Raw genomic sequence first — 15073 nt, forward strand, 5'->3', positions numbered from 1 at the left:
TGCCTCCCACACGACCCAAACAAGGCCGGGGACAGACTGCAACTGAGGTACATGCCCTTAGCGGGAACCGAACCCTGGTCTCTCTGGGCCACAGGATGATGCTCTAACCGCTGAGCCAAACCAGCCAGGGAGACTTTCACCACTTTTATTCAACATAGTACTGGAAGTCCTACTTACAGCGATCAGACAAGAAGAAGAAATAAAAGACATCAAAATTGGAAAGGAGGAAGTGAAACTGTTATTATTCACAGATGACATGATATTGTACAATGGAAAACTTAAAGACTCCACCTTAAAACTTAAAAAACTGCTAGATTTAAGAAATAAATTTGGCAAAGTAGCAGGTTACAAATTTAACACCGGGACCTCGGCTAGTGTGGCTCAGAGTATTGAACATCATCCCATGTACTAAGAGGTCCCAAGAGGCTTGATTCTCAGTCAAGGCACACGCCCAAGTTGCAGGCTCGAATTCCAGTAGGGGGCATGCAGGAGGCAGCCTCTCGATGTATCTCTCAACATTAATGTTTCTACCTCTCTCTCCCTTCCTCTTTCTCTAAAAAGTCATATTAGAGAAAAGTCATTTAAATATGTCTAAATTTTTTTCATAAATATAAAAGTCATTTAATATGTCTAAAAACATATTAAAAAACAAAACAAAACAAAATAAACACCTAGAAATCAATGGTATTTTTTTATTTAATCAATTTATTTATTTCTATTACAGATGTTTCTCCTTTTCCCCCCCACGAATTCCCTCCTCCTCCTCTCTCCCCGTCTTGTCCCCAGCTTTGTTGTCCATGACCATTGTTCATGCATACATGCATATAAGTTCTGTGGTTTATCTCTCCCACACCATCCCTTCTTCTGGGGATTGTCAGTCTGTACCTCTCTTCCACGGTTCTGAGACTACCCCATTCCTCAGACTGTTATGTTCATTATATTCCACAAATAAGTGAGAACATATGATACTTGTCTTTCTCTATTTGGCTTGTTTCACATAGGATGACACTTTCCAGGTCCCTCCATGTCATCACAAAGGATAAGAGAACTTTCTTTCTTACAGCTGCATAGTACTCCATTGTGTATATGTACCACTGCTTTTTTATCCATTCATCTATTGATGGACATTTGGGCTGTTTTCAGATCTTAGCTATTGTAAATAGTGCTTCTATGAATATGGGGGTACATATATTCTTTCTGATTGGTGTTTCAGGCTTCTTAGGGCATAGTCCTAGAAGTGAGATCACTGGGTCAAATGGCAATTCAATTTTTAATTGTTTGAGGTAACACGATATTGTTTTTCACAGTGGATGCACCACTCTGCATTCCCACCAGCAGTGTACTAGAGTCCCCTTTTCTCCACACCCTCGCCAACACTTGTTGTTTGATGATTTGTTGATGGCGGCTACTCTGACAGGTGTGAGGTGATACCTCATTGTTGTTTTAATTTGCATCTCTCTGATGATTAGTGATGTTGAGCATTTCTTCATATGTCTCTCAGCCATTTGTATGTCCTGTTTGGAGAGGTGTGTATTTAATTTCTCTGCCCATTTTTTAATTGGGTTCTTTGTCTTCCTTTTGTTGAGTTGTATGAGCACTCTATATATATTGGAAATTAATCCCTTATCTGATATATCATTGGCAATGATGCTCTCCCATACAGTGGGTTGCCTTTCCATTTTGATGATTGTATCTTTTGCTGTGCAGAAGCTTTTGAGTTTTATGTAGTACCATGTGTTCATTTTCTCCTTTGTTTCTGTTGCCTTAGCGGATATATCAGTGAAAATTCTGCTGCAAATGATGTCCTAAATTTTGTTGCCTATATTTTCCTCTAGGATTTTTATGGATTCATGAGTCACATTTAAATCTTTTATCCATTTTGAGTTGATTCTCGTGTATGATTTCAGTTGATGGTCTAGTTTTATTTTTTTGCATGTATCTGTCCAATTTTCCCAACAGCATGAGGCTGTCTTTACTCCACTGTATGTTCTTGCCACCTTTGTCAAATATTAATTGAGCATATTACTTTGGGTCCATTTCTGGGTTCTCTGTTCTGTTCCACTGGTCTATATTCCTATTCTTGTGCCAGTACCAGGCTGTTTTGATTACAGTGGCTTTGTAGTATAACCTGAAATCTGGTAATGTAATCCCTCCTACTTTGTTCTTCTTTTTCAATATTCCTGTGGCTACTCAAGGTCCGTTTTGGTTCCATATGAACTTTTGTAGTAATTGTTCTAGTTCTGTGAGGTATGTCATTGGTATTTTGATGGGGATTGTATTGAATCTATAGATTGCTTTGGGTAGTATGGACATTTTACTGATGTTAATTCTTCCAATCCATGAGCAAGGTATGTGCTTCCACTTTTTTTTATATATCTTTCTCTATTTCTTTTTTCAAGGTCCTGTAGTTTTCTGTACATAGGTCCTTTATCAATGGTATTTTTGTACACCAATAATGAACTCTCAGAAAGAGATACTAAAAAAATCCCATTTACCATTGCAACAAAAAAATAAGATACCTAGGAGTAATTAAGGAGGTAAAAGACTTGTACTTGCAAAATTGTAGGACATTGGAAAAAGAAATAGAGGAAGACACACACACAAAAATGAAGTATATACCATGTTCATAGAATAAAAAAATTGACATAATTAAAATGTCCATGCTACCCAGAGCAATATCCAGATTCTACACAATCCCTATTAAAATACCAACACCATACAGATTTATAAAAAATATTCCCAACATTATTTGGGGTTCCAAAAAGTCCCTGCATAGTCACAGCAACCTTGAGAAAAAAGAACAAAGTTGGAGGAATCACAATACTGGATATCAAACAATACTACAAAGTCATTGTACTCAAAAAAACCTGTGTCTGGTGCAAGAACAGGCATATAGACCAATGGAACAGAACAGAGACCCCAGAATTTGGCCCATGCCAATATGGCTAATTAATATTTGAAAAAGAATGTAAGAGCATACAATGGAGTAAATATAGTCTACTCAATACATAGTGTTGGGAAAATTGAACAGGTACATGCAAAAAAACAAAAAAAAGAAAGAAAGAAAGAAAAAGAAACTATATTACTAACATATACCATACACAAGAATAAACTCAAAATGGTTAAAAGACTTAAATGTAAGTTGCAAATCATAAAAATCTTAGAAAAAACAGGCAGTAAAATCTCAGACATCTCATGTAGCAGTATTTTCACTGATACATTGCCTAGGGCAAGGGAAACAAATGAAAAAAATTAACAAATGTGACTACAACAAAGTGAAAAGCTTCTACATAGCAAAAGAAACCATCACCAAATGAAAATAGAATCCACTATATAGGAAAACATATTCACCAATGATACATTCAATAAGGGTTAAATTTCCAAAATATACAAAGAACTCATATACCTCAACGCTAGGAATACAAACAATCCAATTTAAAAATGAGCAGAGGACCTGAATAGATACTTCTCTAAATAGGACATACAGATGGCCAATAGACACATGAAAAAAATGTTCAACATCACAAATCATCAGAGAGATACAATTAAAATGACAATGGGTATCACCTCATACCTGTCAGAATGGCTACCATCAGTAAATCAACAAACATATGCTGGCAAAGATGTGGAGAAAAGGGAACCCTACTACACTGCTGGTGAGAATGCAGACTGGTGCAGCCAATGTGGAAAACAGTATGGAGACTCCTCATAATATTAAAAATGTTCTGGGACTATATCCTAAGAATCTAAAGACACCCCTATATTCATAGCAGTGTTATTTACAATAGCTAAGATCTGGAAACAGCTCAAGTGTCCATCAGTAGATAAGTGGATACAGAACTGTGGTATATTTACACAATGGAGTACTGTGCAACTGTATAAAGCAGGATCTCTTATCCTTTGAGACAGTATGGGTGGACCTGGAGACTATTATGCTACGTGAAACAAAGCAGTTAGAGAAAGACAAATATCACATGATCTCATTTATAAGTGAAATCTAAGAACAAAATACACTGATGAACAAAAGAAGGCCAGAGGTATGGATGTATGGAACAGAATAACGGAACTCATTGGGGATGGGGAAGCTCGGAGCAGGGGCAAGGACAGGAAGAAACTAACCAAATAACATGTATACATATATGCATAAACCATGGACCCAGATTATAGCATGGGGATGGTCCAGTGTGGGGCAGGGTTTGGGTGAAGGTGGACAAAAAGGGAGAAAATGGGACATATCTATAATACTTTCAACAATAAAGTAAATAAAATAAAATTAAATTAAAATAAAATAAATAGAAACAAAGAGTTCTTTCCAGAGAATGTATGTAATAAATTTTATTAAAGTTATCGGTTCTTCACTTATTTATTTCCTGTAAAGGGATTTTATATCCCCAGCACATTGACTTTTGGCTTCCTTATATGATATGCTTTGGCCATGGAATATGAGATGACATGCTGCATGCTATATTTGAGCAGAAGTTTTAGATAAAGTTTTATAATTTGCCTCAGTCTCATTCTCCTGCCCATATGCCAGCAGCATATCCCAGATAGAGCCTGCTCCTTCAATGTGGACCTCAGAATGAGAACACCAGCAGACCTGCAGTCAGGCCCACTGCCTGGAGTAGGTCCTTAGCCAAGTAGCACCATATGTGGTGTGGATTAGAAGTAAATGTTTGTGGTTATGAGCCACTGAGAGTTTGTGTTGCTTCTGCCTCGAATGCTGATTAATATAGGCATAAAAAATGTGCCTCTTCAACAAAAGCACTATCAAGATTAATATTTTTGTGTCACTGTAGCAGTAAAGGAAGGCATCTGGATAGGTTTCCTTCACATTTAGAAGGGTGTTTGGGGTTGTAAGACTTAAAATACATGTTCTGTGGTTTGGAGAGATCCTCAGAAAAGCTGCACCTGAGGTTTGGGAGATTGATGTGATTGTAGGAAAGACAAGTTTTGTGGATAAAGATATCTTCAGCTGACAATCCAGGGAGTAGTTTCAAATATTAACACCAAACTGAAGGTTCTAGAGTATATGTTCGAAATGAAGGCCTTGATTTTCAATCCAGGTGCACCTTGAGGGGGAAACTTCATGAAGCAGTTTCAGATGAATAGCAGATAGAATTTTTTTTTTAAAGATCAGAAAAGTTATCTAATACTAGATTAAAAGAGAACAGAATCTACACATTAAACTTAAAACTTTAATATAATATCACTCCATTATAGACTTAAAAAAATCATACTTAAATGATTATCATGTTTCCACAGTATTTTATTCAATAGAGGTAATTACTTAACTTCAGACAGAATTGTTCTGAAATCATCAAAGAATTACAAGATTAACAGAGAGATGGTTTTTCTAGCACAGGCTCTGGAGGTGATCAGTCTTTGAGAAAACAACATATGCTCTTAGCTGGGTTCTGCAAAAGTGAAAAGAATTTTTGAAAGGGGTAACTTATACAGAATCCAATTCAAAATAGAAGAAAATGGAAAAGAAAGAAAATGACTGATATTGCTATTTTCCATTTCTTTGCACAAGTGGAGCTCATATCTCTGCAAAGTGGTATAGACTAAGGTGCAATGAAATCAGAGCTTTGTGATACATTTGATCTTGATTTTCAGGGGATCTTGAAACACTCACTCTGTCTTTTTGCCACTGCTAACCTAGTGACTGATTAACCAAGAGGTGTTTCTGAAAAGCCCTAAAAGAAAAGTAAGGTGGGGCAGGGGCAGAAGGAAAGCTTTGGCAAGTGAAAAGAGTTTCATTATTGGAATCTTATACTCTGGAGTGGGATCTGATACTGACCTTGGTGACAGCCCCAGAAATCAATTAAGTAACAGATTTTAGAAATCATCTCTTTCTCCATTTCTCAAGGTCATTGCAGTGACTTACCTGAACACACTAAGCAGCCATTGCCTGAAAAATTAAAACAACTGGATTTCAGAAGGGATTTTAAATTTTAAATAAAATGTCTGCATCACCAGAATCTCTTGTTAGGTTTTGCTTCATTTTTCCCCCAAGTACTGGGTTTTGTCATTTTTTGCAAAGTCGCTCTGGAATAGTCTTTGTAGAAGAGAATAGAATTTTACCACAGAAAGAGACCTTGGAATTCATCTGATGTGTCCTCCCCCTCACCATAATTCTAGAGAGGAGGAAATGGAGCCCCAAGAGCCTCATGCTCTCACAGTTAGGTAGAGATGGTAGTGTGTCTGGATCCCATGTCTCTTGCCTTCCATGGCTTTCACATTCTACCAGATTAGTTTGGGATCAAAACATTCAGTCCTTTAACTCACCAGAATCTTTTTTAGTGTCACACAGTCCAACTTTCCATTGTTTTCTCTTTTACCGTCCTAACATTCATAAGACTCAGTTAGGGATAAGAGTGGGTCTCACTACTGACTCTTTGTGGCAGTAAGAGAAAAACATTTTTAACAGTGAAATTTGAGATGTGAGTGTTCAGTGTTTCTAATTCGATGCTGTCAATGACACCAACTTCTACTAGTTATTTAGCACACATGAATCATATTGTAATTTCAAAATAGTTTTCTATCAATAGTAATGCTTTAGCATGATCAGGCTTGTTTTATTATTTCCTCCTCCCCAAAACAGCTTTCCTGGTCACATCTTATTTGATGAATGTAATTAGTTGTCCAGGTACTTAGCTGTCAGGAATCCTAAAGTCTTCCTGGAACAGACAAACCTTCAGATTAAGGGTAGGGACATTTTTACCTCTGGGGCTTCTGGTTGCCAAGGACAAGATTGGAGATGGACAATGTAGGGATTTGGGAAGATGTAGGAGGACAGTTTGCCTTCATTGATGACAACTAAAATGTTTACAGGTGTTCTAGCTCTAATTCAAAGTCTTGGGAAGCCCTGCTTCATTCTGAAAATCTGCTGTGGTGCAGGGCAGGATAAAGGTATGAAGAAGGGCCATTGGCACGTTCAGTTTATCCAGTCAGATTCCTCACCTCAAGGGGAAATCCATGTGATCACTTTAGGTCAGGAATACACCAACACTGATCTATTCCTATTTGCTCTTGAAAAGAGGGGACACCTTGACTGTGACCCTTGGCATAGTGATTCTAAGCGTGAACCTAGAGGCAATTCCAAACCTACAATAAAAATAAGGCTCTCCTGCCCTGGCCAGTGTGGCTCAGTTGGTTGAGCATTGTTCCATGCATGGAGAGGTTGCTGGTTTTGTGCCTGGGTTTTGGGTTTGATCCCCAGTTGGGGTGTGCAGGAGGAAGCTGATTGATGTCTCTCTCCCTCTTCTCTCTCTCTCTCTCCAGTGTTTCTGTCTTCCTCTCCCTTCCTCTCTCTCTAAAATCAATAAAAAAATATTTTAAAAAAGAATAAAGCTCTCCTTGGGCATGACTCAAATAGAAAAGCTCTTTAAATCACAACATTTGAATCTGAGTCACTTGCCAGTCTTTGTCCTATAATGCAATTTAAGCACTGAGGGCTAAAGTTGGCTTTTTGATTCTCAGCCTTTCCCCTCTTAGCAAACTTCCATCTCTACTACCCCATAGAAATAGTAAGATCTCTTTTAAGCATTGGTTTTAAAGAAAGACCACTTCATACAAGCAGGTTTGGAGATTTGTGGGCTTGGGAGAGTCACTAGAAACTACTGTCAATTTGTGTTGGAAAGCTATCTCTGCACCTAGGACACATGACCTGCCAGAGGGCCCAATAAATCTAATCATTCTCACCTGTCCTCTTTCCCCTTCCATGTTAAAACTCTTTTGATTTACCAGCAACTTCAGGGGAGTTAAGACTAATTAAATCTGACCTTCCATTGCCACCAATGCACTAATGATGCATCATCATGAATTATATTTTTAGAGACTTGCTAGTGTTATACTGGGCCAGCTTATATTTAGGTCATCCTCCCCACCTCCCCCAAATGCTTTGATTTTTAAAAGACCTTCTGAGTCTCTACAACCATACTTGCAAGAAATTCTTAGTCACCTAAACTTACATGTTTCATACTACTGTTTAATTCTGTCCACTTGATTTCCAAGGTCCTGCCTAATGGACCTTGAACTGTAATACCTATCTTTCATATCTATAGGAAAAACTGAATGTAATATTCCAACACTCACCTTTTTAAATTCTTTCCAAATGTCAGCCCCTTCATTATCTTGTGCGTCTCATATTCCTCTTTCTACCCTCTCCCTCTCTCTCCTCATACAATCTCAAATCTTCAGATTATCAGATGAGGGGCCTGGATGGTCTTCACTTAGAATATGACCTCTAAGACCTCTTCCATATAACAGCAATTTATGTAGCTGAATACCCTTTGGAGCTTACTTCCCCCCTTCTCCCCCCAACTGAACCATTCTAAGCTTTCTTACTCATTTTTGGTAGTTTGATATTCCACCTGGTATCTCATGCCTTTTATTGCTCTAGTAAAAAGGTGGGCAGATTCAGCATCATGTCAAGACATTGTCAAGAAATTTACATATGATTTTACATTATAATAAAGTGTGCAATTAAGTGTAGACTTAGGGATCAAATTCTAACAGAATCCTCTCCTTTCTGCTCAGAGAATTTAGTGATCATACAGTTCAAAATGAGTTTGTTACCAAATTCTGCTGCTGCTATGGAGCCTTCTGGTTCATTCGTTTTGGGTGGGGATCACATGCTTTTTTTTCTGTTTTTTAAAACCAGAAGCAAAGAAACCAAGCAAGTAACTAACAGAAATAAAGAAATGGAGTTTGAAAGGCAGGGATTATTAACAGGGCAATAGAAAGACTGGAAAGAAAAAACATTATGCTAAGGAAAAGCACAAAGTGCAGGTATAAAAACAATGGCACATGCAAATATAATGAACTGTGTATGGATAATTCAGGGGAAATTACTCTGGAAACAGTTCTGGTTACTAGACCTTTGGGTTGTGGGGCAGGGAGAAATACCTGTCTTCCTTTTTGTATCTTTAGCACCTAGCACGGTGACTATTTGTGTAAGAAATATAGCACTGACCAACCTACCCAGTGTTTTCAGACAAACTGTTTCTGTGACCCAGTCTCTTCTATGCCATTGACTTTCTGTATACGTTAGGATTTGTGGGGAAATTGACCTGACTGAAGAGAACGCATAGGTCATCCATAGGCCACAGTTCATCTGGCGGCAGAGAGAAGTTGAGCAGATCTGAGACCACCCTTGAGGTATGTATGTATGTCTTTTATATTAATTGCCCATCAGCTCCTGCTCAACTTCTGTCTCCACCTTGTCGTCCAGAGGCAACGGAGAATTTAGCCAGGGGCCGTTCTGTGGTTGTAACAAAGAAGTGTCTTGGGGCAGTACGTCTGCTCTTCCTTGGCAGGTCTCGCCAGCACCTGCCTCGCTGCCCCACTCGCACCTGCAGAGATGCAGAGGTTGAAGCACGTTGCTGTGCAGAGCTGAAATGCGCCCAGATTCCGCTTCGCGTGCCGGGTTCCCAACACCTACCCAGATCGCCTCTAAGATCCCTGTGGGTGTTCCCGTCCCCTCCTTAGATACCCCTTCGCCATCTCCAGTCCCGCCCATCACTTGAGGGGTGTCCCAGGGTCGCCGAGGTTCTCCGCGCCCGGGGGCACCCGGCGTGAACCAAGCTTGCAGGAGGAAGGGTGGAAGGCGCGAAGCCGGGTGGGGGTGCCCGAGCTCGCGCTCCACACTGCTCCGCGTGGGATTTGTCGCCATCAGCTGCAGCAGCTGCAGCCGCGGCGGGAAGAGGGGTGGAGGGTGGTGAGAAGGGCTGGAGCCCCGGCCAGGACGAAGGGAGGGGGGCCGCGAGGCTGTGCCAGGAGAGCCGGAGGGGTGCTTGTCGCTCCCCCGCCCTCCTTCCGGGAGCGAGGATGCGGACTCTGAAACTGGTGCTGCTGGGCTAAGGCGGAGGCAAGGGAGTTGCAGCGCGCAGCTCGGTGAGTGTGTCTCCTGAGCGCCGTGAGGCCGGTGAGGCGGAGGACCTGAAGCAGGAGGAGGAGAAGGAGGAGGAGGAGGAGGAGGGGGAGAATGCCCGGAGCCGCCGCCGCTGCCGCCGCCGCCGCCGCGATGCTCCCGGCTCAGGAGGCTGCGAAGCTGTACCACACCAACTATGTACGGAACTCACGGGCCATCGGTGTGCTGTGGGCCATCTTCACCATTTGCTTTGCCATCGTCAACGTGGTGTGCTTCATCCAACCGTACTGGATCGGCGACGGCGTGGACACCCCGCAAGCCGGTTATTTCGGGCTCTTCCACTACTGCATCGGCAACGGCTTCTCCCGGGAGCTGACCTGCAGGGGAAGCTTCACAGACTTCTCCACGCTGCCCTCCGGCGCCTTCAAAGCTGCCTCCTTCTTCATCGGCCTCTCCATGATGCTCATCATCGCCTGTATGGTATGCTTTACCCTCTTCTTTTTCTGCAACACCGCGACCGTGTACAAGATCTGTGCCTGGATGCAGCTCACCTCTGGTGAGTACGCGCTCACCTCCCGGAGGCGGGGGGACCCCAGGGCGCAGGAGCTGGAGGGGCGGGAGTGGGAGGGACCCGGGCTGTGAGCGCTGCTGGCTGCCGAGCAACTTAATCAGCTCAAAATTGGGGGTGTGGGTGGCAGGAGCCCTGGGAGGCCGGAAACCCCGGGGTTCCTGGGACCTAGCAAGAGCCTCTTGTCCCGGGGCTTTTGAGAACCTCCCAAGTGCGGGGACACCACCCAGAAGGACTTGCCATAGGCAGGGCGTTTGCTGGGCCGAGTCCACTCAGAACTAAAGATGGGGAGAAGCTGCGTTTAGGGCGCGTGCTGAGGGACTAAGGACGGCCTGAGACAGAGAGGTGAAAAGGGAATTTGGAGAGGTTGTAGTGGAAAGAGAGTCAGCCTGCTGTGTCCCTCTCGGGAACGGTTTCAGTCATTGGCCCATGTGGAGCGGAGTGCTAGAGTGGAATTGTTTCTCTCTGTTCCGGGCAGTTATAAAAATGTTATCATGCATCTGGAAATGAGTAAATCCTAATCGTTTTGGGTTTGACCCTTTTAGAGAAAATGTAGCTTACCATTGTTCCTTAGCAATTCTCAGATGTCAAGTCTTAGGTTTGCTTCCTTGTCAGAGCAGAGGTTCTTCCATTCCGTCTTTAAACAGAGCGAGATCTTGAGAGAATGAAGGTCTCATTTTAGGGAAGTGGCTTTAGGAAGGTGGGCAGAGAGGAAAACCTGTTTCATTAGCATATCTGATAATTCTTTGCCTGTTGGTGATAGATTGTTGCTAGCTGGAGAATAGGAAAGTATTTTTTCTGAGCATCACAGTTACTTTTAACCTAGAAAGAATGGGATACATTTCCTGGTGGGTTTGGAGAGTTCTGAAATAAAACTGACTCCTTTCTCTACCTGCCATGAAGTTGATTCCCTCTCTGCCAGCCACCTCAGGCGCCCTGCATTATGAAGGCAGACTTTATTCTCCGACACTTGACACCCTCTTTTTCCAACATTGCCAGGATCCTTTTGATTTTATGGATGATCTGCTATGGAATAATGAAGGATGTCTCAGGCAGCCAATTGTGTGTGTGTGTGTGTGTGTGTGTATTGCTTTCACACTTCAAAGATGTTACCGTAAAGATTTTGTAGTTATTCTTATACTCTGGAAGGGTCTTCTGGGAAATAAGGATTTGATCCTGGAGTTTACCAGTGTCCTAGGGTGATTAAGTCTTTAAAGGTGCTGTACAGAAGAGATAAGGTTCATAATCTTATGTTGATAGTTTGATATAAGAGAAGCTTAATCTAGTATGGAAGTACTTGTTTTGTATTAAGTTTGTATGGACTCATTTTGATTTTCCATGAACTGTGAATGTGCCCCATGTGAAAGGCAAGAAAAGAGCACCAGTAGAGGACCCCCCCACCACACACACACACACACACACACACACACACACACACCATTATCTTCTTGGAATGTAAGAGTTCTTTGCTTTTCCTTCTGTCCTTCCACTCCCAACTTCTTGAAGCAACCTTCCACCCCCTGCCCCCCCCCACCACACACACACACAAACTATATCTTTTTGTACGTAATGTAAACTTTTATGGCCATTTCATGTGCCGACTTTGAGATTTGGAATAAATTAACGTATTATAGTTGTTCTTAATACTTCATTCTTGTTTGACTTTGAATACAGTAGGATATTGAGGATGCTATGTTTTAGAAAAAGAGGTGGCCCTGCACAGCTCATTTTAATTTTTCTAAGTTAAATGACCTATTTAGACTGGTGATCCAAATTAGGTTTTTCAAAGGTCTAAAAGTAATGTGCAGGTGATTTCTCACATGTTTACATTTCTAAAAATTTTATTTTAATGAGATTTTTGTACTCTAAACAAAAGTGTTTTTTTTGTTTTTCTTTTAAAAGGGAAGAAAACTATCTTTGGAAAAGAATTACCAGCTTAGAAGTTAATATAAACTGCAACTATTAAAATATTTTTTCCTTCTTCTTCCTGGAATAGAATACACAAAAATAATTTATTCTGGTGTAGTGAAATATAATGTCTTTTTTTTTTTTTAAATAAATTTTACATATACATGCTACCTTGTTTTCTATATGTCAACGTAAAATGTGATAATAGCCTTTGTCCTGAAGATGATACAAGGACATTTACTTCACTTTAGGAGTGGTACAGGTATTTAAGTTCCAGACATACTTTTTAAAGCCTTTATTTTGCAATTTATTTGGTATTTTATTTCTTGAAAATACACAGGAAGACGCAACTTTATTAATGAAGCATATTAATTTTAAAAATGAATAATGGCAATGGGGCAATTAAGAATCAAAGTAAGTTACATTTACAGATTTTTGTAAGGAATGGAATATAGAAGATATTTCTAAAGAATGTCACATTTAACGTGGTTTTGGGAGGTTTTATTTTTAAGTTTCATGACACTAACAAGAAATTTGACATTATGTGTTGTAAGTTACTTTCAAAGCTTAGTTTCTAACATTTAGACTATTCCTTTTTAATACTAAGGAGACTTCAGCCCTGGCTGGTTTGGCTAAGCAGTTGGAGCATCAGCCTGTAGACCAGAGAGTCCCAGGTTTGGTTCCTGCTAGGGGCACGTACCAAAAAAATTTGAAAAAAAAAGGAGACTTCATACTTTTAACTGTACCAAGGCTAATCTCAAGTATAATGTGCTATGAAAGATGAGATTTAATATACCATTTACTTATTAGAGACTGTTTAACCCTCATTGAAAGTCAAATGATTAACTTGTGTATTTAGTTGTCTAGGCATTTTAATATAGTAACATCATTAATTAAAGTTAGGTAGAATATAAAATTCCACATGAAATGATACACTAAGGTGATGAGGCAGAAGACTTTCTTGTGGCAGTACAACATCAAGAATTATTCTTGTTATGATTCTGAACAATCAACTAGAAAAAGTACTTTTATTGGACCTGAAAATGATGTTGTTTGTCTATATAATTAATGGTGCTATTATGAACATCTGCCTTCTTCCTCTCACTTTCCCTTCTGAATCATTATTAACCTCAGTGGAGTGAAATTACAAAATTAGGAGCTAATGATCACACTGCTGTTGGATATAATCCTATACTTATGGGCCATGCCTGATATAAAGGCTGAAGACATAAAAATAATACAGAAAATAAATAACAATCAAAGATATGAAATTTCCCAATCTACAGAGAGACAACTTTTAGAGAAGAAAAAAGAAACCTTTTTTCTTTCTGTATAATTTCTCCAACACTAAAAGAAAAGAAGTAGATCTCTAATTGCTGGGTATGATAATAAAGCCCAGATTTAAAAAAACAAACAAGACAAAAAAAAAAAACCTCAAGATGGAAAGAGAATTTTGTCGTGCTGGGAATTTGATTTTCTGCTTTTCTGTTTTGATCTTTAAACAGTATTTTAGTATGTTTTCAGGTCTCATAAGATGTTATATTTGTTTTGCTGACTATAAGCCATATCTTGAATTGTTTCCAGAAGCTCAAGTGTTAGCCATTATAGGTAAAGAAAATCTTTTTACTCTTATTTTTTAAATATGCTAAAGCATTAAAGCAGAAGTTAAGATTTTTTCTTTTTAGATATCCACCATGGACTTCTTGGTTGTCGGCAGCAGGTAAGGAGTTACTTTCAAGTGTGAAGAAGGGGCACCTGATACAGGTTGAATTTCCTTATTCAGGGGGATAAAGATAGGAGAAGGGCTTACATTTGCCAAATCTCTTTTATTTTGTCATTCTGAGCTTACCAACAAAAAGGACCACCAAGATGGCAAGGGTTTATGACAGGGTCAAAGGCTGAATTGCTAGTCACTTTCCTTGGTCTCCCAACCTTAGTTTTCCCCAGAACCTGGGAACTGAACCCGGGACTCTCTGGTCCACAGGCCGATGCTCCAACCACTGAGCCAAACCGGCCAGGGCACCGTCTTACATTTTATAACTTTGTCATTTAGGTGAGATGAGAATCAGCAGAGGTAATAATCATGGCATTTCTTGCTTTTGTAATGTTATACCATCTTATTTCCATGGCATCTTGTTCTTTTTTATATTTCTTATCACCATTTATAAGATGTGTTTGTGTGTTCCTTTGTTTTATGTCTGTCTTCTCCAGTATATTGAAAGTTTCAGAAAGCCATTTTTCTCTTCATATAGCATAGAGGTCTAGATCATAGACAATGGAGTAAAAAAATGTGGGTTTGAACCCTGACACTGATATTCACTGATTGTGTGATCTGGGAAATTAATCTCTCTGTACTTCAGTTGCTCATCTGCAAAGTGGGCATATAGTTGTCCTTTCCTCAAGAGAATGGTACAAGAATTAAATGAGCTGATGTATATCCTTGGAACAGTGACCTGTGCATAGTAAACAGGCATTATTTGAGAGCTAGGTTCTTATATTATTATTTTTGCTGTATCCTGGCATATAGTATGTTTTTCTGGCATTTAGTAGGTATGTTGAGTTAATGACTTTTTATTTTTATTTTTATATATTTAAATTTTTTTATTGATTTTAGATAAAGAGGAAGGAAGGGAGAGAGAGAGAAACATCAATGGGAGAGAGAAACATCAATCAGTTTCTTTCCACACCCACCCCCTACTGGGGATCAAACCCAAAACCTGGGC

General features: G+C 40.0%; 1 protein-coding gene across 1 annotated transcript in view; it reads left to right on the forward strand.

The window, feature by feature from the left end:
* The first annotated feature begins 9988 nt into the window (after positions 1-9988).
* The window catches only part of LHFPL3 (LHFPL tetraspan subfamily member 3), a 608740-nt gene continuing 603655 nt past the window's right edge, over positions 9989-15073 (forward strand). Inside the window, exon 1 of the mRNA XM_036247458.1 lies at positions 9989-10430. Coding sequence (XP_036103351.1) covers positions 9989-10430 — 442 coding nt within the window. The remainder of the gene's footprint in view (positions 10431-15073) is intronic.

The sequence above is a fragment of the Molossus molossus genome, unplaced genomic scaffold (assembly GCF_014108415.1).
Source record: "Molossus molossus isolate mMolMol1 unplaced genomic scaffold, mMolMol1.p scaffold_m16_p_7, whole genome shotgun sequence".
Lineage (NCBI taxonomy): Eukaryota > Metazoa > Chordata > Mammalia > Chiroptera > Molossidae > Molossus > Molossus molossus.